This window comes from Protopterus annectens, chromosome 1.part0 (assembly GCF_019279795.1).
Source record: "Protopterus annectens isolate FY-2018-M chromosome 1.part0, PAN1.0, whole genome shotgun sequence".
Classification (NCBI taxonomy): Eukaryota; Metazoa; Chordata; order Ceratodontiformes; family Protopteridae; genus Protopterus; species Protopterus annectens.
Window position 1 is genome coordinate 931,382,337 of NC_056725.1, and position 22,923 is coordinate 931,405,259.

General features: G+C 40.6%; 1 protein-coding gene across 2 annotated transcripts in view; it reads right to left on the reverse strand.

Annotated features, from left to right (window-relative positions):
* ECHDC1 (ethylmalonyl-CoA decarboxylase 1) overlaps nt 1-22,923 on the reverse strand; it is a 301,457-nt gene that overhangs the window by 70,794 nt on the left and 207,740 nt on the right. For both annotated transcript variants that reach the window (XM_044064070.1, XM_044064078.1), the window contains exon 5: nt 13,741-13,821. In XM_044064070.1, the coding sequence (XP_043920005.1) occupies nt 13,741-13,821 (81 nt within the window). The remainder of the gene's footprint in view (nt 1-13,740; nt 13,822-22,923) is intronic.

A 22,923-nucleotide genomic window follows, 5' to 3' on the forward strand; every position in this document is an offset into this window, starting at 1 on the left:
TGTAAGAGGCACTGCAGATGTTAGCGTTTGAAGCCTTTGATTACAGGACAGTCCTCTCCATCTCTCTTGGGGAAAGCATTAAGTGCCTGATAAAGCTGATAAGGGTGGGTGGCTGGTGGCACTAACCACGTGCGATCCCATCAAGTTTATGAATCTCCTTCTTTGGCTCCTCAAAAGAGTTTGCTTACTTCCTTAAAAAATAAAGGAAGGAAGGGGAAAAAAAAAAGAGCTGTATGTATGCAGATTGGGGTGGCAAATCAATTATGGTGTAGAACATGAACGATGCACTGCTGAAAGGGCAGTTAAAGCGTAGGAAGTTGCAGTCCAGTCTACTGCTCTTTTTTAAAGATAAAGGGAATATAAGAGGGAGAACTGTTACACTGGGGCACACATGGGTGATGCATTTTACCAAGGCAGCAAGTAGCCTCACACTGCAAGTGGGGCTGGGCTAACCTACACTTCACCTTTGCTGTTGTGGGGGCCTTGCCAAGTCATGATTGTCACCAGGAGTGACTTTTTTGAAGGAATGATACCAAAGAGTACATTAAAATATCCATTTTGCTGTCACTTTTATTTTTATTTTATTTCAAGGAAATTTTCAAATTTTTTGATACACCAATATTTTTAAACAGGACATAATATCAATTAGTGCTATGTGTTACTGGCCAGCTTACCTTGCATACAATTCTTTAGAAATTTGGTTACATTTAATTAAAATAATATTTTCCAGATTTCTACTTATATTTAACGCAGTTTGGTTATCTTTCCTCTTCTGTTCAATACTGTTAAATGATTGTCAGCCGGCCTAGTTATACTTAATGTTAGGGACTGAGGTTGCTTCCTAATTACTGTGGATTCCTTTTCTCCTTTCACTATACGAGTAGCTTTCAAGTTACATGTTTCTACTGCACCCTGCAGCTGACCATTGCCTTGTACCGGTGCTTCTACTCATTCATCAGACCTACTGGGCTCTAATATCTACTTCCAAACTTACAGCAACCCATACTCAGGGCTGGTGAGGTGACAGAGGTCTCCAGGTGCAGAGTTATACTGCTGTGTTTTTCCTGCTTTAAAACGCTAACATCTGCAATACCTCTGTAACTCCCCAAGGGTGGGATGTGCAATAGGTAGCTTATGCTGGACCACTTCTCACTTCTGCAAGGGGATGATACCAGCAAGTTACCCTGCTCAATACAAAGAAGCCTTTTATAAAGTTTTTTCATGGCCTCTGCCAGAGAAAATGAATTGTGCTGGATACCCCATACAGGTGTTCCTCCCCCCTCACAGTACAGTCATGCCAGTCCTCCCTAGCCACTTCATATGCCCTAGCCACCAATGGAACCTGGGTTACCTGCATCACCAGCATGGCTTTATCTTTGTCGTGCTGGCTATTAAGTTATAACTTAAATAAAACTAAATTGCACAAATTCAGCTGAAATTACTGAACAACAGGAACAAGTATTGGAATTCTAGTCATTTCACTTGGGAGTGCTATGTCATACTTCTATTGTTGGAGGACAGTTTTATCTTTATTTTGCACTCGAGTTTTAATTAATGGATGTGAATGCTTCAGGTGTGCTCCTGAGACAAGATTTTGTATGATCAGTGAGTCTAGCTCTTGGTAGGTTTGGTGCTTGGAGTGAGATGAAGGGTTACTTGAATGCAAAAAAGAAATGTCCCATTTAACACACAAGTGCATACAGTAGTCTTTATGTTTCTAGTTCTTCATTTCAATAGTCTTAAAAACATTTATTTTTCTCTCTGTATGTCTATGCTAGTGTATATTTCTGCCAAGCAAGACCAATATCCAGTATACTATAATCCACATTTTTTTGTGTTATCTTTCTGATCGCAAGACAGGAAAATAATAACTGTCTTTATATATTTTGAAACTGGACATTTTAAATGCTGGTTAGGAATTCCAAGTCTACTGTACTCCATATTAAATCTGCAGTATTGTTTCTGTGTTTCAGTTGTTACTGAAATTAAAGCTACTGCTGTATGTTAAAATTCTATTCAAGCAGATATACCCAAATTTAATTTTCATCCTGAAGGTTAATATGGTTATTTGCTAAAGGTACCTACACCTTTATTAAATACCTATGATCCAAGTACAGGTAGGTTTTATAACTTATACATACACACATTCTCTCTCTCTAAATATATATGTCTGTGTGTGTATACCTACATATACACACATATATATATATATATATATACATATATATATATATATATATATATATATATATATATATATATATATATATATATATATATATATATATTTAGAGAGAGAGCTATATATATATATATATATATATATATATATATATATAGCTATATACACACACACACATATATATATATATATATATCACACAGCTATATACACACACACACACACACACACACACACACACACACATGCACGTGCACACACACACACACACACACACACACACACACACACACACATGCGCGTGCACACACACATGCGCGTGCACACACGCACTTCAGTAATGTAAAAAATTAATAGCAGGGAAATTAATATGATTCAAAATCCGCAACTGGATAAAAATGTGGCTGCTAAAGACACTGTCTAAACTAATGGAACTACATGATCTGGGAGACCAATTAAGATACTTTTATACTGAAAAAAAATGCTCATTTTCTTATCCCCCCCCCCATTTCATCCGTTTTTTTTTTCCAAATTATTCTATTGATCCAGCCTTAAACTCTAAATCAGTAATTACAATTTAAATCCACAGACTGCACAGACACCAGAAGTTCCAGATTATGAAACTCGGAAACTGGAAGATGTAATGGTTCAGATGATTGTGATAGGAGGTGGGTAGCGCTTAAAGCTGAATAGAACAGTTTTCTTAATACACAAGGCGTCATAACATACATAAAAGAATATAATTTGAGATGGGTTGCATTGCAGCTAATGTTGCTGCTTCATATCACTTGGTTCTCTAGTTCAGTTCTTGGCTGGATTTTCCACATCTTCCCTGTGTGGGATTTTTCTGGGTGCTCCTGTTTGTGCCTACATTACAAAAAATGTGCCTTAGATAAACTAGTAACCCACTAAACTGTCAGCAGATGGGAACAGTGTGGGTAGGTATTCTGCAATGGGGTTTGTGCCCTGCTCAGAATGAACTTTCATGCCCTGCACCCAGAGTGCTAGGTCATGCTCCAGTTTCCCCACTATGAAGCCATGGATTATATGCAAAAGACGGGAGAATGAATGAACAGGAGAAGGTTACAGTTAGCTACCTATCTGGTGCAAGGATTCACCAGATGACACGTGCACTCAAGTCTCTCAACAAGCACTGCTATGACTCCATCATAGTTCATGTTGGTGTGAACAACTTGAGATGTACCTCTCTGGACTATGTGAAGAGAGACATGATTGAACTCTCAATGTCCCAGGCAGCCATGTCCCTAGCTTTGAGTATTTTACCCTCACACAGAATGATACCAGAATATAAACAGAAAATGATTGACTTCAATAATAACCTTAGTTTCTGGTGTCACTCAAGGGGATCCAGTTCCTGTCAGCGTGGGACAACATGGTGGATACACTACGCTGCTTTGCCAGAGATGGTCTTCACCTGGCACCTATAGGCTTTCGGTTGCTGGCTAAGGCACTTTCCTTCCCCTTAATGCCTTTTTTAAGCAAGGTCACAAAACAAAAATTCCCGAAGTGAAAATATCAAACACAAAGAAACTACGGGTCGTGCTGCTAAATGCTATGAGTTTAAAATCAGAAATTGCACTCTCTGGAAGCACTCCTCTTCCTGGATGATGTCAACATTTGTGCAGTCATAGAAACCTGGCTCAAGGCCACAGAAAGTATCCTGGTCTTGCAAGGCTACAATGCCTTCCACACTTTCTGACCGCAAATTGAAGGTGTGAGAACCAAATGAGGTGGAGTATCTATCTTAATTAAAAGATAATTACACCTCTAGATTGGTTAGACAAGATTATGGAGCTACTCAAAGTCCAAATTACCATGGGTAAGACCCCCTTCAGGTCGTCAGTTACAGGTCCCCCTTCCATGAACCAAATGCCCACACAGCTTATTTAGACCTACTTGGGACAATTAAAGTACAACCTAACACCCTAGTCATGGGTGACGTCAACTATCCCTCCATTAATTGGGAAACTTTTATGAGCCCAAATTCACTACCACAAAAGTTCCTGGACTTTCGTTAACTTAAATGCCCTGGAACAAATAGTGCATCACCCCACAAAGGGCTCCAATATTCTAGACATGGTCCTCACCAATGTGAGTGACCAATGCAATGCTTCAAGTATAGGGCCCTTCACTGGTTAAATCTGACCATAAATCAGTTATTTTTAAAGTAGCAATAGCACCAGAACTCCCCAAGAGAGAAGTCAAGCTAAAAAAACTTCACCAAAGCTAACTATACCCTCCTAAGGGAAGGTATAATTGACTTCCAAGCTCCAGTTTCCACAGATGGCATTGACAGCTATGCTATGGTATACAGTGATGCCCTGTATAAACATCTACTCAAATGCATATACATATCCATGCCAGACAGGATTAAAGCAAGATCCTCAAGAAAAAAAAAACAAACCAACGTAGTGGGCGTCTAGTATTAATAAAGTTATACAACAAGCAAATAAAGCTGCAATCTAAAAATACAAAAGTGAGATCTCAGAACTGGAACAGCACCCTCTTTAGCCTAAACAAGAAAACAGGACAACTCGTAAAATCTTCAAACAGCAACTATGAGAAAAAATTTAACAATCATAGTAAAGGATAACCATAAGGCTTTCTTCAGCTACGTTTGCAACATAAAAGGTAAGACTCAGATGTGTACTGAACTAATTGTGGATGGTATCACACACACTGACCCTGCAGAAATTGCAAACCTGCTAGCAGACAGGTTTGGTGAAATTTCACCCTCCCATCCCCCCCAAGCACACCACAAGTGATGTCTTCATCATCTCCTCCTCCATGCATCTCCAAAGAGCAAGTCATCAATGCTCTCTCCAAGGCTAAGAAAGTACAGTTGTGTACACTTACCATAAATGTAGATGTTAGGGTGTATTCACTGTTGCAGTCATCACACTTGGGTTATCCTGCCAGGGGTAGCCCTCAGTCGGCCGGAATATCAGAGGCTTAGTATTTCAGTTGTCGATTGCTGTCGCTTCAGTACTGACGTCAGGTCGTCAGAGGTATAAAAATTGGCAGCCAACGCCATTATATCAGTTTTTCTTGCCCCAAATGTCAGGAGCCCCCAAACAGGGAGCCAAGTTATGGTGGAAAAACACCACCAGTAAAAAGTAAATACCAGTAGTCCTGTAAGGAATGAGGAAGAGAGAGAGAGAGAGAGAGATACAAGGGGGCTGGAGGGTTGGAAACCAGGACTGCAACAGTGAATACACTCTAGCATCTACATTTATGGTAAGTGTACACAACTGTACTATGTTATTCGTGTTTCACTGTTGCAGTCATCACACTTGGGTTGATTCCCAAAGCTGAAGAATGGGTGGAGGCAGTCAAGAAGAGTTGGGGCTGGTTAGTATGCCTCTACAGGACTGCAGTTGCAAACCCCACCCTGGATTTGGAAAAGATAGGCAGGTGGTAATGCTTGGTGAAGGTATGGATAAAACTCCAAGTAGTAGCTTCCAGAATGTCCCTGGTAGGGACTCCTCTGAAAAAGGCTGTAAAGGTTGAAGTTGCCCTAGTGGAATGCATTCCGACTCCCTGAGGGGGTGGTTTCCCATGGTGTTTGTAAAAGAAATGGATACAGTGTGCTATCCATTTTGAGATGGTTTGTTTTGATATTGGCTTGCCCTCTGCCCCTGGTGCAAAGCTGACTAGTAGCTAGTCAGATTTCCTAAAGGGCTTAGTCCTATCAAGGTAGAATCTGAGCTGTCTGTGCACATTTAAAGAGTGCAGGATCCTTTCCCTCTTATTTTGAGGATTAGGGAAGAAGGTGGGCAAATGGATACACTGGTTGAGAGTCACACTGGACACCATTTATGGTAGAATCTGAGCTGTCTGTGCACATTTAAAGAATGCAGGATCCTTTCCCCCTTATTTTGAGGATTAGGGAAGAAGGTGGGCAAATGGATACACTGGTTGAGAGCCACACTGGACACCATTTTAGGCATGAAAGTTGGGTTAGTCCTGAGGGAGAGAGACCCTGTCAGCATGAAAAATAATGAAGGGTTCCACAGCCATAAGTGCTTGTAGCTCAGACACTCTTCTAGCTGAAGTGATAGCCAGAAGCACGTCTGTTTTCCAAGAGAGGAATTTTAACTCTGCTGACGCTGGGTAGTGTGAGCTTTTCCAATACAAAGTTAAGGTCCCAAGCAGGGGTGGGGGCCTCTTCTTGGTGGCCTTAAATTGTTAGCCCCTCTCAGAAATTGCTTGATGAGAGAGTGAGAGAAGATTGTTTGCTCAGTGCTGTAATGAGCAGAGATGACAGAGGCATGGATCTTAATGGAGGAGGAGGAGAGGCCTCTGTGGAGTAGGTCACCTAGGTAATCCAGGATGAGAGGCAAGGAGGGCTATGCTGTATCCGCTCCTTTAGTGTGAATCCAGACACAATACCTTTTCCACTTGTCAGCACAGGATTTCCTTGTACTGGGTCATCTGGCTTCGCATATGACATCCAGTACCTGCTTGCTTAGGCTGGCCACTGGAGGAGAAGTCAATGGATAAGCCAGGCTGCAAGGTTCAGGGTCTGCAACTGTGGATGCAAGAACTGTTCCTCCTGCTGAGTCAGGAGAGTAGGGATTTGGGGTAGGTGCCATGGAGGCAATGGTGACAGACTGCACAGTAGTGGGTACCAGTGTTGGCATGGCCAGTCTGGGGCAATCAGGATTGCCCTTGGTCTTTCCTCCCTTATCTTGAGTAATACTCTTGTAAGAAGAGGTAGAGGGGGAAATGCATATATTGAGAGGTTTGCCCACTGGAAGGATAGGGCATCCACTTTGCAAGCCTTGCTGTGAGGTACCCTGGTGCAGAATTGCTGAGCTGGTGGTTGTAGGGGGAGGCAAATAGGTCCACCTTCGGAGTACCCCATTTCTGGGTCACAAGGCTGAAGGTGTTGTGGTTTAATTGCCACTCACGCGGGTCTAGGAGATTTATGCTTAAGTTGTCTGCCAGAGAGTTTTGGTTGCCTGGCAGGAATTGAGCTTGCATGTGAATGTGCATGACTGAGGCAGTGTTCCACAGGGTCATGGTTAGCCTTTAGAGTGGGTAAGAGTGGGTTCCCCCCTGCTTGTTTATGTACCACATCACTGTGGTGTTGTCGGTTTTGATTAGTAAGGGGCCTGGTGAGAGTAGGGATCTGAAAGCTGTCAGAGCTTGCTGAACAGCTAGCATCTCTTTCTAGTTGATGTGCAGATGAATTTGATTTGGGCTCCAGTGGCCCTGAATGCACCTGCCATCAAGATGTGCACCCCAGGCATAATCTGATGCGTCTGTGGTTAGGGTCTGGGCGGCATGGGATTGTGTAAAGGGAAGCCCTTGTTGTGATTGCATGCTGCTGCCCACCAAAGGAACTCTTTCCTTAGACAAGGTATCATAGGTATGATTGTTTCCAGGTCCTGAGAATGTTGGCACCAAAGACTTTTAAGTACCATTGAAGTTTCCTCATATGCAGTCTGGCATATGGAATTAGTAGAATGCAGGAGGCCATGAACCCTACAGCCTGCAGGATTTTCCTTGCAGATAGCTGGGTTCTGGTGGCTATTTGAGCAAAGCAGCCTGTCAGATAGGCTTGCTTTTCTGGAGTAAGGAATGCCATCTGGGATGCTGTGTCCAAGCTTGCTCCCAGGAATACAATTTTTTGACTGGGGACTAGAATTAATTTATTTTCGTTGATAGTGTACCCCAGGGAGGTAAGAAGGTCCTTTACAAATGTCAGGTGCTGCAACAGCTTTTCCTGACTGTCTGCCTGAATTAGGCAATCATCCAAGTAGGGATACATTTGAATATTTCTCTGTCTGTAATAGGCAATGGCTGGAGCCAGGCATTTTGTGAAAACTCTGGGAGCAGCGGATAAGCCAATGGGAAGTGCAGAGAACTGATAATGCATAGATCCTGCCCTGAAACATAGATATTTCCTGCAAGAGTCCTTTATTGAGATGTGCAGATATGCCTCCTTTAGATCTAGGGTGGCTAACCAGGAATCTTTGGACAGCATAGGGAGAAGCTGCTGTAGGGTGAGCATTTTGAATTTTGGTACCACCAGGAAGGTGTTTAGAATGGACACATCTAAGATTGAGAGCCAGTTGCCCTCTTTTCTGGGTACCAGGAAAAGTCTGGAATAAAAAACTTGGCCTATCTGTTCTGCAGGAACAGGCTGAATTGCCCTTATGGACAGCATGGACTGAACTTGGTTTTGTGTCTCTGTCCACTGGTTTAAAGGAAGATCTGGGAACCCTTTTAGGGTTGGCAGCGTGTGGAAATAAAATTTGTACCCCTGGGATACTATGTTGAGGACCCATCGATCGTTGGTGATGGAGGTCCAGTTTTTTGCATGGTGGGCATGTTTTCCTCCTAGGGTTAGGAGCAATTGGGCAGAGGTGAGGGGTGGAGTTGAGAAGTCATTGTGAATTCCTTCTGTAAGGGGGTGGCTTAGCAGTCCCAGCTTTAGAAGTGGAGGTACTCCATTGCTTAGATCTCTGCATACCCTGAGACTGTAATCTGGGGGGGGGGGGTCTGTTTCCCCTGGGTCTAGTCTGAGATGTCCTTGAGGGTGCTGGAAAGGAACAATGTTTTGAGGGGCAATGCCTACTAAATCTTGGAGGCTGCACTTGCAAAAAATCTTTGCCTGTCTGCATAGACTTGGCCTTTTCTTCCATCTTTTTTAAAACCTCTTCTGCTCTGGTGCCAAAGAGATTGTCCTGGTTCAGAGACGCGTCCAATAATTTTGATTTCACATGGTTTGGCAAGGTCTTCTACTTAAGCCAGGCATGTCTTCTAAGTACAGAACCTGTGACTGCTGCCCTGCAAGATGCCTCTAGGGCATCAAACCCACATTGCAGGTTATGCTTGCGGACATGGCTTACAGAATGCATAAGCTCCTGTAATTCTTTATTTTCTGCACAGTCAGTAAAGGTAGTTAATTTTTCTTAAAAAGTTCCACAGTATGTTGCTGGCATTTCAGCATGTGGAACTGACAATTTAATGCTCTAACAGCAAGAATTGCAGACATGTATACTTTTTTATACCCATCTGCCTAAAGCTCGGGAATCCCTGTCTGAGGGGGTGGGATTCTTAGCTATAGTTGCTTTTATTCCTTTAGGTCCTTGGGAGATGACCTCTGGGTCAGCAGTAGGATTTTTAAAGAGAAATTTGTGTGAGTCAGGGACTCTGTAGTACCTGTCAGGTTTCCTTGGAGCAGGAAGTAAAGTATCAGGAGTTAGACTGAATTCCATAAAGACATCATCTACAACATCCAGAACAGGAGGGATAGCTAAGGATCTGTGCTGTGGTAGATCTAAAAATTCCAAGAGTCTCTTTCTGGACTGAGGATAATCCTGGCATTCGCAATGGAAATGCTATCTCAAAGTATGTAGGGTTTCAACAATAAAAAAATCCTCTGGAGGGGAGCCAGAAGGAATGGATTCCTCTGCATTTGAATCCTCATAGGCAGATAAGGGCATGTCTTCATAATCAGAAACCTCAGAGTCGGACTCTTGGTCAGATAAAGCTGCTGGGGACAAGTCTCTTTCTTTTAGCAGGGGAAGGCTGGCTTCCCCCAATCAGCATGATCAGGTCTTCTGCCATTTTAAGCATCTGAGATTGTGGCAAGGAAGCAGACGCTTGAGATTGGGTCATCGTTTTTTTAGGCGTAGCTCGAACTCATGACCTTAGAAACTCTGTAGTTTTAGAAAGAACTGAAGACGCGAAAGAAGTTGTCGGTTTGTGTCAAATATCAGTAGTGCGAAAAACTTCCTCAGAAGCCAGTGCCTACACAGCGGCTCCGGACCCATCCAAGGTAGAGACATCCGCAGGTTCCATAGTCAAAGAAGAGTCTCGCGGCATACCAGACTCTGAATGGGTCTCTGTAGCAGCCTGCGAATACATCGGAGCAGGCATCAGGGGCTGCAAAAGCGCCTCACTGAGTACTAGCAAACTGGCAACTAGCTTAACGGACATCACTGACAAACTAACCCAGTTGAATATCAACCCCTATTGTTGTCAGGCAGGTTGCAAACTGGCTCACAGCTCAACAACACTCAAAGTGGGAAACTTTACCTCTACCAGCAGACCTGTCACCATTGGGGTCCCAACAAGGGTCAGTGCTGGACCCCCTCTTGTTTGACATATACTTCTGACAAGTCCAGGCCAAAACGGGCTGGCTGTGGCCAACCACGTTTGCCAATGATTGCAAATTAGGTGCTATCACTGAATCACCTGGCAATGTCAAGAGTACTTCAAAAGGGGCTTACACAGACCAGTGATTGGTGCCAAAGCCATGGTCTTAAATAAATGCTAAAAAATGAATCATAATTCTCTTCAGTAAAAACAATGTCCCCCTCTGATTATACCCCAAGTACCAATTCAGTAGTGAGACCTGGGAACACAAACTGACTGACCACCATGTGTCTACTGTGGTGAGCAAGGCATTCTACGCCACTCACCTGATTGGCAAAGGCATCGCCTCAAGAGCAAAACAGGTTACAAGTCCCCTGTACACGCCCATCATCAGGGCTATTATTGAATGTAATGCTGTCTTTGGTACCAGACACCTCCAGCAGCTTGAGAGACCTCAGAGATTTCTAACTAAGAAAATTCACGGTCTCCAGCATGTCTTATATGGACATACTGAAGTCGATGCCACTGTACAGAGTAGCATATAGACTACTTTGAGGAGACTTATGTCTGGTTTACAGAGCTATCTCTAACGCAAATCTAATGAAAATGCTGCATATCCACAAGTCAAGTGGGACTAGAGTCACCTGTTCCATACTGTGACGTAAACAGGACCTGCTGGAGAGACAGATACATCACTGAGATGTTGCCACTCCTCTGGAATAGGCTTCCAATCCATATCAAGCAGAGCACCTCCATGACCTTGTTTAAAGTACAACCTGGATAACTGGATAGGAAACCATAAATTTCTAATGGAAATTGCCCCGGCTTCTCTCCTGGACAAGGGTAGACCTTGCTAGAAAAACCTTGGGTATACACAATATCTCTCATCTAGTATTATATTGGGATTTAACGGTTAGGCTTGTAAAGACTCTTGGGTCAATAGCCTAGTAACATCCTTTGGACCTATGATCAATGACTAATGAAAATGGAAACTATTACTTAAAGATATGGACGACTTGTAACTAAACTATTATAAATACAAGCAGGAAATGTTTAATAAAACTCTGTTGACCTTACTGCTAAATTATTAGCTGTACTGGGTGGAAGCTATAAGGTTAAATGGTCTCCGATATGTTCTGATTATTTAGCATAAATTACAAGTACTGATGTACCTAATAAATGAATGTTATTTATTTAATATAATGCAAGTGAAATTTTGCAAACTGAGGATATAATAAATCTTTCACTGATATTTGCAAACTTAAGATACTGAAGCTGAAGAAAATGTTAAAAAAAACATACTGACCCAGAACTCTGCTACAGTTTAAATTCTTTTAAAATGAACTAAAAATACACTTTTTGAAATACTAAATTAATGATAATATTAATACCCCACTGACTAGCAAAAAACAGCTACCTTGGGAGATTGCTTTACCATAAGGAGGAAAAATAACAGATAATTTCTAAATGTATAATTTACCAATGGAAGGACCCTAGTTGGGTTCATCTTCCTCACCAATCAGAAATCAAGAAAAAATTAGAAGTTCAAGCATTTGGGAACTTTAGTACACTATACCGATGTAACAGAAAGCTTCTAACAAAGTATGCACTTCACAAAGTAACATGCCACCTACGTAAGCATGCACCCACCATACAAACAGTTTGCAGATGCTACTAACAAAACACTTTCCTGTAAATTAAGAAATAATGAAGATTTGATGCTTATGTTGTTGGTCAAGTAATATAATAGTATATACTTACCCACATTACATTCAGACCGATCAGCCAAGGCCGGTGAAAAAGGCAATGATCCAGGGGAGGGTGGCTGAAGGATGGTACTTCTGACCCATCTACATCATATTAACTGATATTGTAATATCATAACTCTAAGAAACCACCTTGATGGGATTTTACCTGGTAGGAGTACCAAGCAGTAGCCACTAAGGTGGAAGAACCTGGAATAACCATGAATCCTAGAGTACTTTTTTTCCAAATAAGGCCCAATCCTGGAGCTGCGGTCCAGATAATAATGCTTGGTGAACATGTGAGCTGAGGACTGAGTGGCTGCATGAACCTGCACCTTGAAGTAAACACTGGAGATGGTCACTCCAACTCCACTAGAGGAGTGAGCTGACCGTAGCATTAGCTTTCTATTGCCAAAGATCACGTAGTTGGAAAGTGACTGCTTTACGAGCATGTGCCCTTCCTCTTAACTGGTGCAGAAGAGATGAGGAATTGGTCTCCTTTTACAAAATCCATCATTCATTTCAGTTGAAGTCCCAGCTACCAGTGCACAACGTGGGAGTGATGGTTTTGTCTATGCTAGTTTATGTTCTCATTAAGAAAAGATCCACATGCTGGTTCAGGGGCAATTCTAAACCACCTCTGAAAGGAAAAATTAATCTTGAGGGAGACCCCATCTTTATGCAACACTAGCTTTTGTTCCCCTAGAAGTACATCCTGAAGGTCTGAGATTCTAACTGCAGAGGTGAAGGACATTCAGTAAAGCATGGATGGCGCAGTGGTGTAGCGGTAGCTTTGTCGCCTCACAGCAAGATGTTCTCCAGTTCGATTCTCAGCTGGGTTGCCTTCTGTGTGGAGTCAATCACAGAACTTACTAAACAAGTGGGGAATAGAAGTAGATTAGCAGGATTCTCTACTACATCACTTGCGCACACACACACACACACACACACACACACACACACACACACACACACACACACACACACACACACACACACACACACAAACACACACAAACACACACAAACACACACAAACATACACATGCACACACAGAAATAATTTAGAGTTGCCAATCCACCAACTGCATGTCTTTTGAATGTGGGAGGAAAGGGAGCACTATATGTAAATTCTGCAGAAAATGTACTTAAGATCCAACTTAGACAAGACGTGCTGGTCCACAAATCTGCTGTTAGACATAAAAACAAAGAATATGTAAAAGCACATCATCCATTATATCCGAATTAAAAATAAAACATTTGTACAAGTAACACCAGGCTGCACAGAAGCACAGCTCTTTACATTTACTTTTTCTGACACAATAACTCACTCATTTTTCTGAGGTACAGGTTGATATGATTGCTATTCCTGACTTCTATCTAGACATCCCATTAGTTTTCAAGCTACCACAGAATCAAGGCCAAGTGTGAGTACACTAGAAATAACCAGCAATAACTGCACAGCTAGAAAACAAGTTAAATTATTTTTCAAATTTTCATATTCCAAAAATAATTTACCATTTGGTACCAATACGCAATGCCGTATAAAACTCAACAGTATTATGGGCATGTGCACATGCACACAGACACGTGCACAAACGCACCTTAGTTTCTCATTTACCTTTTTGTATTACTTCATGGACTTCCCTACAAAAAGGTACAATATTTTATTACTCTCACCTGAAGTCGCAAGCAGTAGTAAGTTCTGCGCCTCCACCTAGGGCCTTCCCTTGCACTACAGCCACACTGATAAGAGGTAGCCTGCTCTGGGAAAAGGGATACCAGAATTAAAGTCTTATTGTGGTTCTGCATGCTACAAACTTAAGTCAAATACAAAATATAGATTAAATCCAGCTTGAAAACTATTGTGTCATCATACACAGTATGAACTTTTTATACATCTGTCCCTTTATTGCCATATTCATAGCAGTCAATTTCTTAGATGTTAATTTTATTTTTATATTTCACAGCAGTAAACTTTTGACGCATCTTGTTCAGTACTGTATAGGACATCCAGTTACATCAAATAACTAAATTTTCCCATACAATTTAAGTAAATCCATCTATAGTTAATCCAACAAATTTTATATTTTTATTCCATCAATACAGTACTGTATTTTTTCTGCTACCTTCCATAAGCAGAGTAAAATAAATCCTTTCATTCTGCTGGCTCTGCAGTGCACAGATAGCCCAAAGTGTGACTCAGATGGTGGAGAGCCAGATGGGGAAGGGGATAAGTGACGGACTGATTACTAGCAAGCCTAACCAGAACTTACATTCTGCTGATCAAGTGCCAACTGTTGAATGGCCTGAGAATTGCATCAATATCTTGAAATGAAGATGACTTAACCTTCCATAGTGTTACCAATCCAAATAAGGGTTGAATGCAGGTAATAGTGCCCAATCTCATAGAATGATGCCTTCAATACTGGAACCTGTGTGCTTCTTTGTCGAGAAGGTGGTACACTTAAGCTGCATGCACAAAGTCCCAGAAAAGCCCTGAGGATGGTGTTACACCTTGGTGTTAATTCATCCTCCCAAATTACCATATTTAGATGCAAGGTCTCTCTCTCTCCTAGTTTTTCCCCTCACCAGGAGAAGATAAAGGCCTGGCAAGACAAGTTGGATGTTGTAGCGCAGGCTGGGGGGATCTGTAATATAAAGAATGGTCAGAGGACTACAGATGCCAAAAAAAGGCAAAATATACAGCAGAAGATACATTTACATGTCTATTTGGGGAGGCACCAACACTAAATAATATTAAATTTCTCTGCTTGCACAGCTTACACCTATTTTCCTTTATTTTTTCCAAGCTTGCTACCTCTAGTTACTGTTTGTCCTATCCCAGCCACTCTGGCACACACACACACACACACACTTTATATGTTATGTCAACTTGATACTTTCATATGAAAGGCAGCATGTGTATGGGAGGTTTGAAGACCGATTCTGCACACACATACTATTTTTACATTTGTCTGGTATAGAGTATGAAGATTATGCTACACTCAGGTTAGTATCTTGGCATTCTTCATTTTTGGACATGCCCACCACCTACATAAACATCCACCACCTACATAAACATCCTTTTGTCATACATTGTCATACAATAATTTTGCTTAATATGTGGATATTTTATAATGTTAACTACAAACAAACATTTGACTAATCTGGGTGCATCTTTATTCTGATATTCCATTTTTTAGTACTGCCTCTTTTAAACATCAAAGCCATAGCTCTGAACGAATCAGGGAGAACTCTCAATAAAATCAGGAAATATATCAAGAAATAATCAGGGACACTTAAATATTAGTGCTATCAACATAAAGCACTGACAGAATAAGAGAAAGTGAATTATCTATTTTCTGAAGTAAAAAATCTGTAACTGTTACTATTATCTTTCATTAAGTATAATTCACCACCTTTTCTACAAAAGAGTGTAAGAGCGTTACTAAGTAGGAGAAAAAGAAGCACAATCATCTTGGAGGTAAATGAATTCTTGAGGAATAATTCTGTGTACATATAGTGCACTCTGCATTTTGACAGTGAGGGGAGGAAAACAAGTAGAGTCTCCCCCCATATGGAGTTGTTTTGTGGTTCATGAAATTTCAATGCACTGATTTGTGCAGGGAGTACAATTTGTAGCCTGTGCAATCAGAAGAGGAAATAAGTCCATAGCAAAGTCCACTAAAAACCAGTGGTGGCCAGAGGGGGAACAAAAAAAAACCTGGAAATGAATGAACAAACCACAATACGTTTACTGAAAAATGAAAATCCAAAAGATGGCAAAGTGAATATGAATAAAACAATAAATACAATGGTGATAAGCACTTTCATCCTGTATTACCGGCCTTCATCAGATAATTTAAAAATGTCTTGTGTGAGTTTAAATACGCAATAATCACGTGTTACATTTAAAATACTTAAAAGATACATTGTAGCAACCTTTAACAAAGTGCCTCAGAAAATATAGTGAGCATGCATGCCCAGACTCAAGAATATCAGCGATCCCACAGTTCGTTTAAAAACAAAAGCTAATTTATTTAGCATTCTTTTTTATTTTCTTTAGCTTTTGTTACATTGTACCTTGTCAAACTCATTAATTAAATGACAGAAGTTCCCAAAAAAAAAAACTTTTTTTAAGCTGGCCATCATATCTCAATGGCCCTCTATGACCGGCCACAAAAATAACACCTGTCAAGTGTTTCACCTTCTTTTTTTAACCTTTCAAAATAGCTTCCAACTTCCATCCTTATTTCCAGAAAATTTTCTGTCTTACTTTCACAATATTATCAACAGTTTCACAGAGCCTGCATGCATTTTTTATCATCTTCTTCTAGTTCATCAGTTCTAAACTGCAAAGTAACATTCTTAAAGTTACAAACAAAAAACAAGTAATTGTTCCATGAATAAATGTCCTTTTTGTTGCACAGGTCTAGAAAATTTCATCATCAGTTTCAAATGTTAAATGTCACAACAAGTCTCTGTTCCAATATGTATAAAAGACAATTTCTTCAGCTTCAAAATCAAGAACAGTTACCAACTTGTCCCGTGCAAAATGTCCGTCTGTTACATGTCACTTTATATTCTTATTCTCACAGCTGGTCTTCAATTCCTTCTAAGAACAGTTTTACTTGCAGTTTGTTGCTGCTCTGCTTTTTTGCCTGCTGCAACTGCTGCAAAAGTTACTGCATTACCTGCCACCACAAAACCAGATACCTTCTCCGTTTGTTGATGCTTTCCCTCTTACTTTGTCACTGCTGCATAACTGGGTCATTATCGGCTGTCACTGCTGCATAACTGGTTCATTATCGGCTGTCACTGCTGCATAACTGGGTCATTATCGGCTGTCACTGCTGCTTAACTGGTTCATTATCGGCTGCCACATCACATAGCTCCTATTTCACATTACAATCCTCAGCTCTTCCAAAAAAGTGATCTGCCATCTCATCCCATGAAACAACAGACCTGCCCATCTGGATCAGCCTGCTCAATTTTTAACAGATCACTAGCTAGCCCTCTTGATGCCAGTTCTGTTATCTGCACCACTTCAACAGACTCACTTAATTCCTCCACCATGGAGACAGCTAAACACTGCTCATATTTTACACCCACCACAGAGGAATCTTTATTTCATTATAAAGCTCTGTATTGACAAATAATTCTTCAGATTTTGACTTTCCACAGCTTTTCTCTCCTCCTCCATGCTGCTGCTTCCCTTAGGCCTCTTCCTTGCTGCTGTAGGAGCTCTCTGGTACAATGTAGCAGCTCCAAGAGTAGGGAAAATTCCCCGGTACCCTGGCCAAATTTCCCCCATTAGTATAAACAGCATATCAGATCTCCCCTGAAAAGATACTAGTAGCCAAGTAAAACTAACCTGGTCAAGAAAGGATAAATAAGTGAAAAAAATGCTCAAGGACTCATGGCATCCTTATTTTGAAAGGATCACCTGCTCTCTTTGCAAGTACCTTGAAGTGCAACCTTTTGTGAGTTTCTGTAAATGATCTAGTTATGATATTTGCTCGCAAGGGCTTGTTTTGAGAGAGAGACAGACAGAAATAGACAGACAACAGATATTGATAGATACCCTCAATGCTTCTTCTGAGAATCAGAAAATGGTTTCCTAATGACTTTGGCGACTACAAGTACTGCATGCATCAATTTTCTGTTTGCCAGTATTTTTTGAAAGACTGCCTACATGAAAAAGTGTTGCTAAGTTTGTTCCCCTCTAATCATTAGAGAAAGAGTATTTCTTCTGTTAAGCAGAAATATACAGGTTGCAAATGCAGAAAAAATGTACATGGTGGTGTGCTATACATACTGCATTCTGTGGGGTCAAGACATGTAGGGATATGTCATAAAGGTCTAAAGAGTTGGTGCAGCAGGAGGTGGTCTGTGGTGGACAGCTTTGAAGAGGCCAGGTATCACTGGGATCAGCCTCTCTCACAGCAGAGATCTCCAGGATGTGGGGAGTGTCATTTTACTGACTGATATCTATTGGATCAGTAGCTTTTGAACAATAGCAAAGTAGGCTGGGGTAGACCTAGTGAAGACATTTGGAGTAGAAGTTCACTGTGAAACTGTGTTAAAGGATTTAGCGAAGTCTAGAAATAAGGAGGAGACTAGCTTGACATTATCTTTAGTTTTATTGACAGTACCTACATAGGTTAGACGTGCAGTGTTGGTAAGGGAAGGATGGAAGTCACGATGTGTGGCGGACAGGAGTTCTTCCTGCAGCAGACAGTTTAGCATTTGTGTTTGAATACATTTCCAAGTACTTTGGAGAAGGGGATAATATTGCTTTAGGTGTAACATTAGTAATGCCTGTTGAATTTCCTCCTTTGTGCAGAGGGATAATGTGTGACTATTTTCAGAGAGAAGGAATGTGTTATTCCTAGGCTGACCTATTTGTAAGGATTGAGACAGGAGAGGCAATGCTACTGGCTGCTACTTTAAGGTACTCGATTGGAAGTTCATCAGCTGAAGTACAGCATGGTTTGAGGTTAAGAGTAGTTTTATATATGATGTGGACACAGGTTTGAAAGTGAAAGTGGATGTACGTGGGGTGTTGGGTAGGGTTGTGATTACATGTTGGGGAATCCTTGGTTAGGGATGCTACACTATCTATGAAATAAGACTTGAATTTTATTGTGTTTTTTTGAGTGGTGAGTTACTGGGGAGAGATGTTAGGTTTGAATTGTTGGCTGGGATGCAAGATTTCTTTAAAAGCTGTCCATACGTTTTTAGGGCTGCATTTACCATTATTCTCAAAGTTGTTATAGTATAGCTTTTTTGTATTCTATAGCCTTTTGTCTTCATTTATTTGTTTTTTAGTACGACTGGGAAACATTCTGAAGTTTAAAGTATTGGGGTGCTTTATATTTTTGCCATTCTTTCCTAGCTTTTTGTCTATCCTGCATTAACATTCTACTTTTTTTTTGGATAGCCAAATTGCATTATTGGTTTTTACTCTCTTTTTCTAGGATGTGCAAGGCTATTTAGAATATTCAGGAAATTTGTACTGAATTCATTTACAGCATTATCTAAAGGGAAGATTTTTAGGAAGTTCCAGAAAATAGATGATACTGTAGTAATGAACATTTCTGGGCTGAACTTGGAAAGGTTCCTGTTATTTTACAAACACGCTGTTTAAGTGGATGTGTTTGATACCTGGTTGTATAGACTGGGAGGTGATCAGTCAGACATTGTACCGGAGGTGATGTATTTGCTAGGGTATGATACTAGGATTAGGTCTAACTGAGAATTTTGAAGTCTTGCTATAATGTGTGCAGCTAATTAATTAGTTGTGCCAAACCATATAAATTCATGTTAGATGTAGGAAAGTTAGAGTTTATGTCCAACCAATTGACATTCACATCACCTAGCAGTACTACTTTTTTGTGGAATTGTTATGGATATCCATCGTAGGATAACTTCCAGTATAACTGTATTGTTGACATAGAGGTCAGTAATACATATCTGGTTTATAACTATTTTCAGGAAAGTAATAAGATCTGCTGAACTGAATTTTAGTATTGGTCTGTTTGAAGGGGAAACATATACACACATACCTACGAAAAGTGAAAATTCAAGCACTAGTACTTTGAAGCAAGTAAATGAGTGTCCCCCACACACGCAATGCAGACAAAACAGACTACATGTTTGCTATTACAGCCTTTTCAGTGCAAATCTAAAATACAAATAAACTAGCATTCATTAAATAAAGTCATACGATCCCATTAAAAAACTCAGCCTGATGTTCAAAATAAATAAAATAATATGACCACATCCATACAACCTCATTTAATATTTGATATTCCTTCTCCAAAAGTAACATATAAAAATATATAAAAAAATTATACAAAAGATATAAAGCAGTAGTGTAATACCCAAAGTATGAGTGAGTAAAATATGACATTTAAAGATACTAGGCACATTACTGACAAGAAGTGATGAGTGCACAAATGCTAAAACTTCCTAAATAAATATGGAGCAACAGCATAAACTCAATGAAATCATTTAACTTTTAAAAGTTTTTGGTAGAATAAGTCACAATTTTTAAATGTGTAATTATCTGAAATGTTCTCTGCAAGGGCTTGGCAGTCATGTGATTTTGACAATTTATACAAGAACATTACCTACTAACGATTCTTACCAATGAAGTCAATTTTGTAAGACAAAAGCACTTATTTCATAAAGTTTGAAAATAAATGTGGTTTGCAGTATTTAAGTAGAGAGTCAAACGATTCTTTGTTACTTTACCAGCTTGGATTTGTTGCTTGCCAAATTAAATAATTGAGAAGATCCCACTAAAAAATGCAGAAATTGACAGGGCCATTGAATTTTGAATCTAATGTGATCCCATAGGTAGATAATTCATGAGAAGGACGGCATCAAAGGGGGCAGGGTACTTGAAGCCACATCACAGGATCAAAGTTAGAAGGTTCATGAAATCTGATCTAGTAATATGGTAGAGGTTCATTCAAGAATTCAGTTGGGGTAACACTATGGCAAAAAGGTTAACAAGGAACAGCAGACAGAAATGTTGACCAATGTCAGCGGGAACCAGTTTTGGTGGATACTTTAAGGGCAAATGGTTCACAGTACCTAGCTGAAGGCAATCTCAAACAAAACAAAATTGGAGGTAACAGAGTTCTTTCCAGTTTTAGCTACCATGGAACTGTGGGGACAACAGATTAGAAACAGAGCATCAAACTTTGGTCAGACAACACAGAAGAGGTGTTCACAGTGAACAACCAACTGGAGGGAAAGGGGTTATTGGAAGGTTGATGAGGCACTTTAAAATTAATAGCCAAGAATGTAATGTAGCAGTCAGTGCTCAGCATGTAAGGGGGATATATAACTCACTGATTCCTCGTGTCATTAAAAGTGGTCTAAATTCAGGAGGCTGGCACCAGAAACAGTGCCACTTCAGGTGAAGGTACCAATGCATTTAAGGGATTTGTGGATCCAAGAGAATGGCAGCTAATTAATTAATTAATTCCCATGGTACAAATGCAAGGAAAACATATAAAAGGGATTTACAACATTTCATAGACAATAGAAGAAAGCAAGGCTGGCTACTGAGCTGTCCCAAAACAGTCAAGAAGTTGAAGCTATATCTCATGACAATGCTAGAAGACAGACTGAGTAAGGGAAAGGCAGCCATCAACTGGATGCACAAAGCAATGGGGTGGATGGATAAAACAAAGTCCTCCCAGGTGAGAGGTATGCTAAGGTTTAGGGAAGGAGACGCCCAAGCAAACCAAACAGAAGATACCCCTATTAGTAAAACAGAGTTTATAGGATAAGCTGCTAGAGGCGTGGTGTGATAAATGAGGTATGCCCCTTCTACAGCGAATTTCTTGAATCCTATGTGTGAACTAAACTAAAATGGCGACATGGAGGATATTGGGCCCTTGATGTAATAATGAATAAGGCCAGATACTGACAGTGCTGCCTCTATGCAGCGTGACAGAACTGATGCACAACAAGGTCTCCCAGAAAATCCTACATTTGCACTGAATTTAAACATTGTCAAACAATCTGCCAATAAATACACATACCTGCAGCTATTTAACTACAATGGTATGGTCTATGCAGTGAGTTGAAGTGCAAAAAGTACTGCAAAAAACAGCAGCAGTACAAAAATGTTTGCATGTCAAAAAGGTACAAACAAATGGAAAATGTAACATTTTTGTTTCTCATAATGTTAGAAAGGGAAGAGCTATTCACAGCCTCAGATAAAGGAGAAATGTATTCTTTTTTTAAAGATCAAGACTGTAACTCGGCTAATTCGCTTTTCTCCAAAGTTACAGGGAACTTATAGTTAGGCCCTACATGGTGCAGAAGGCCCCTGCAAAAACAGAGAAACAGCAAGTTTCATCAGTCAATTTCATGTCAGTTCAGTAGTTGGTGATTGTAGTTCTGAGTGTCGAAGACTTAGGGCTGGATTTATGAAAGCTTGCAAGGAGTTGTAGAGTAGAGTAAGACGTCAGACAGCCAATATGTCTGCCGAGCGATCCAGCAAAAGCCGGCAGGGGCGTGCATGAGTGCTTCTAAAGCTAGTCTTGCATGGACAGTGTCATGGTATGCAAATTACCTCATTTGCTGCTGAAAGCTATGCAAATGAAGTAAATTTGCAATCCAGGAAACACTAACCTGTCTGTGGAAGAGTAGTGTTATCTGCAGAAATGTACTCCATTGGTAACGGAGTACCGTTCTGCAAATAGCAAAACGGAGCTATGACAGCTCCAAATAAAGCATGCATCCAGTTAAGGAAGCATGCCAATGGCCACATATAAGGCCATTGGCATTTTTAAATGTTTAAAATGATTAAAATCTAATTTTTTCCCCAATCTCCGATGTTAAAGCGTAGTACAGCGCCACGCAAACGTGCGGCACTTAAAAAAACAAGAAAATAATTAAAAAATAGCCAAAAATAGGCATTTTCACTAAAAAGCTTATCCTACCATGCAGGTGAATGGCAGGCTGAAGACAACATGGCCACTGAGTAGCAGTTGCTAAGGGGGGAAAGCTCAGTGTGAGAGATGTAACCAAGCATTAGTAGGCAAGCCTATGCAAATGAGGATAAGGATAGCGAATCCCAATTTTCCCCAGCATGTGAGCCATGTCCCAAGAGTGTAAGTGTAGGAGTAGGCGAGTAGAAGATAGGGGACATCATGAGGGGGTGTGTCAGAAAGGTTGTATGCTTACTGGAGCACAGTGTTTTGTGTTTGCCCTGAGCTGCTCAGGATTGCAAGAGGCGTGTCTACAGTTGTCCTTTTTGAAAATCAGAAACCAAAGGCGTACGCCGTGAATATATCCGAAATTTCTTGCAAACGTGCACACAGCATGTGCACA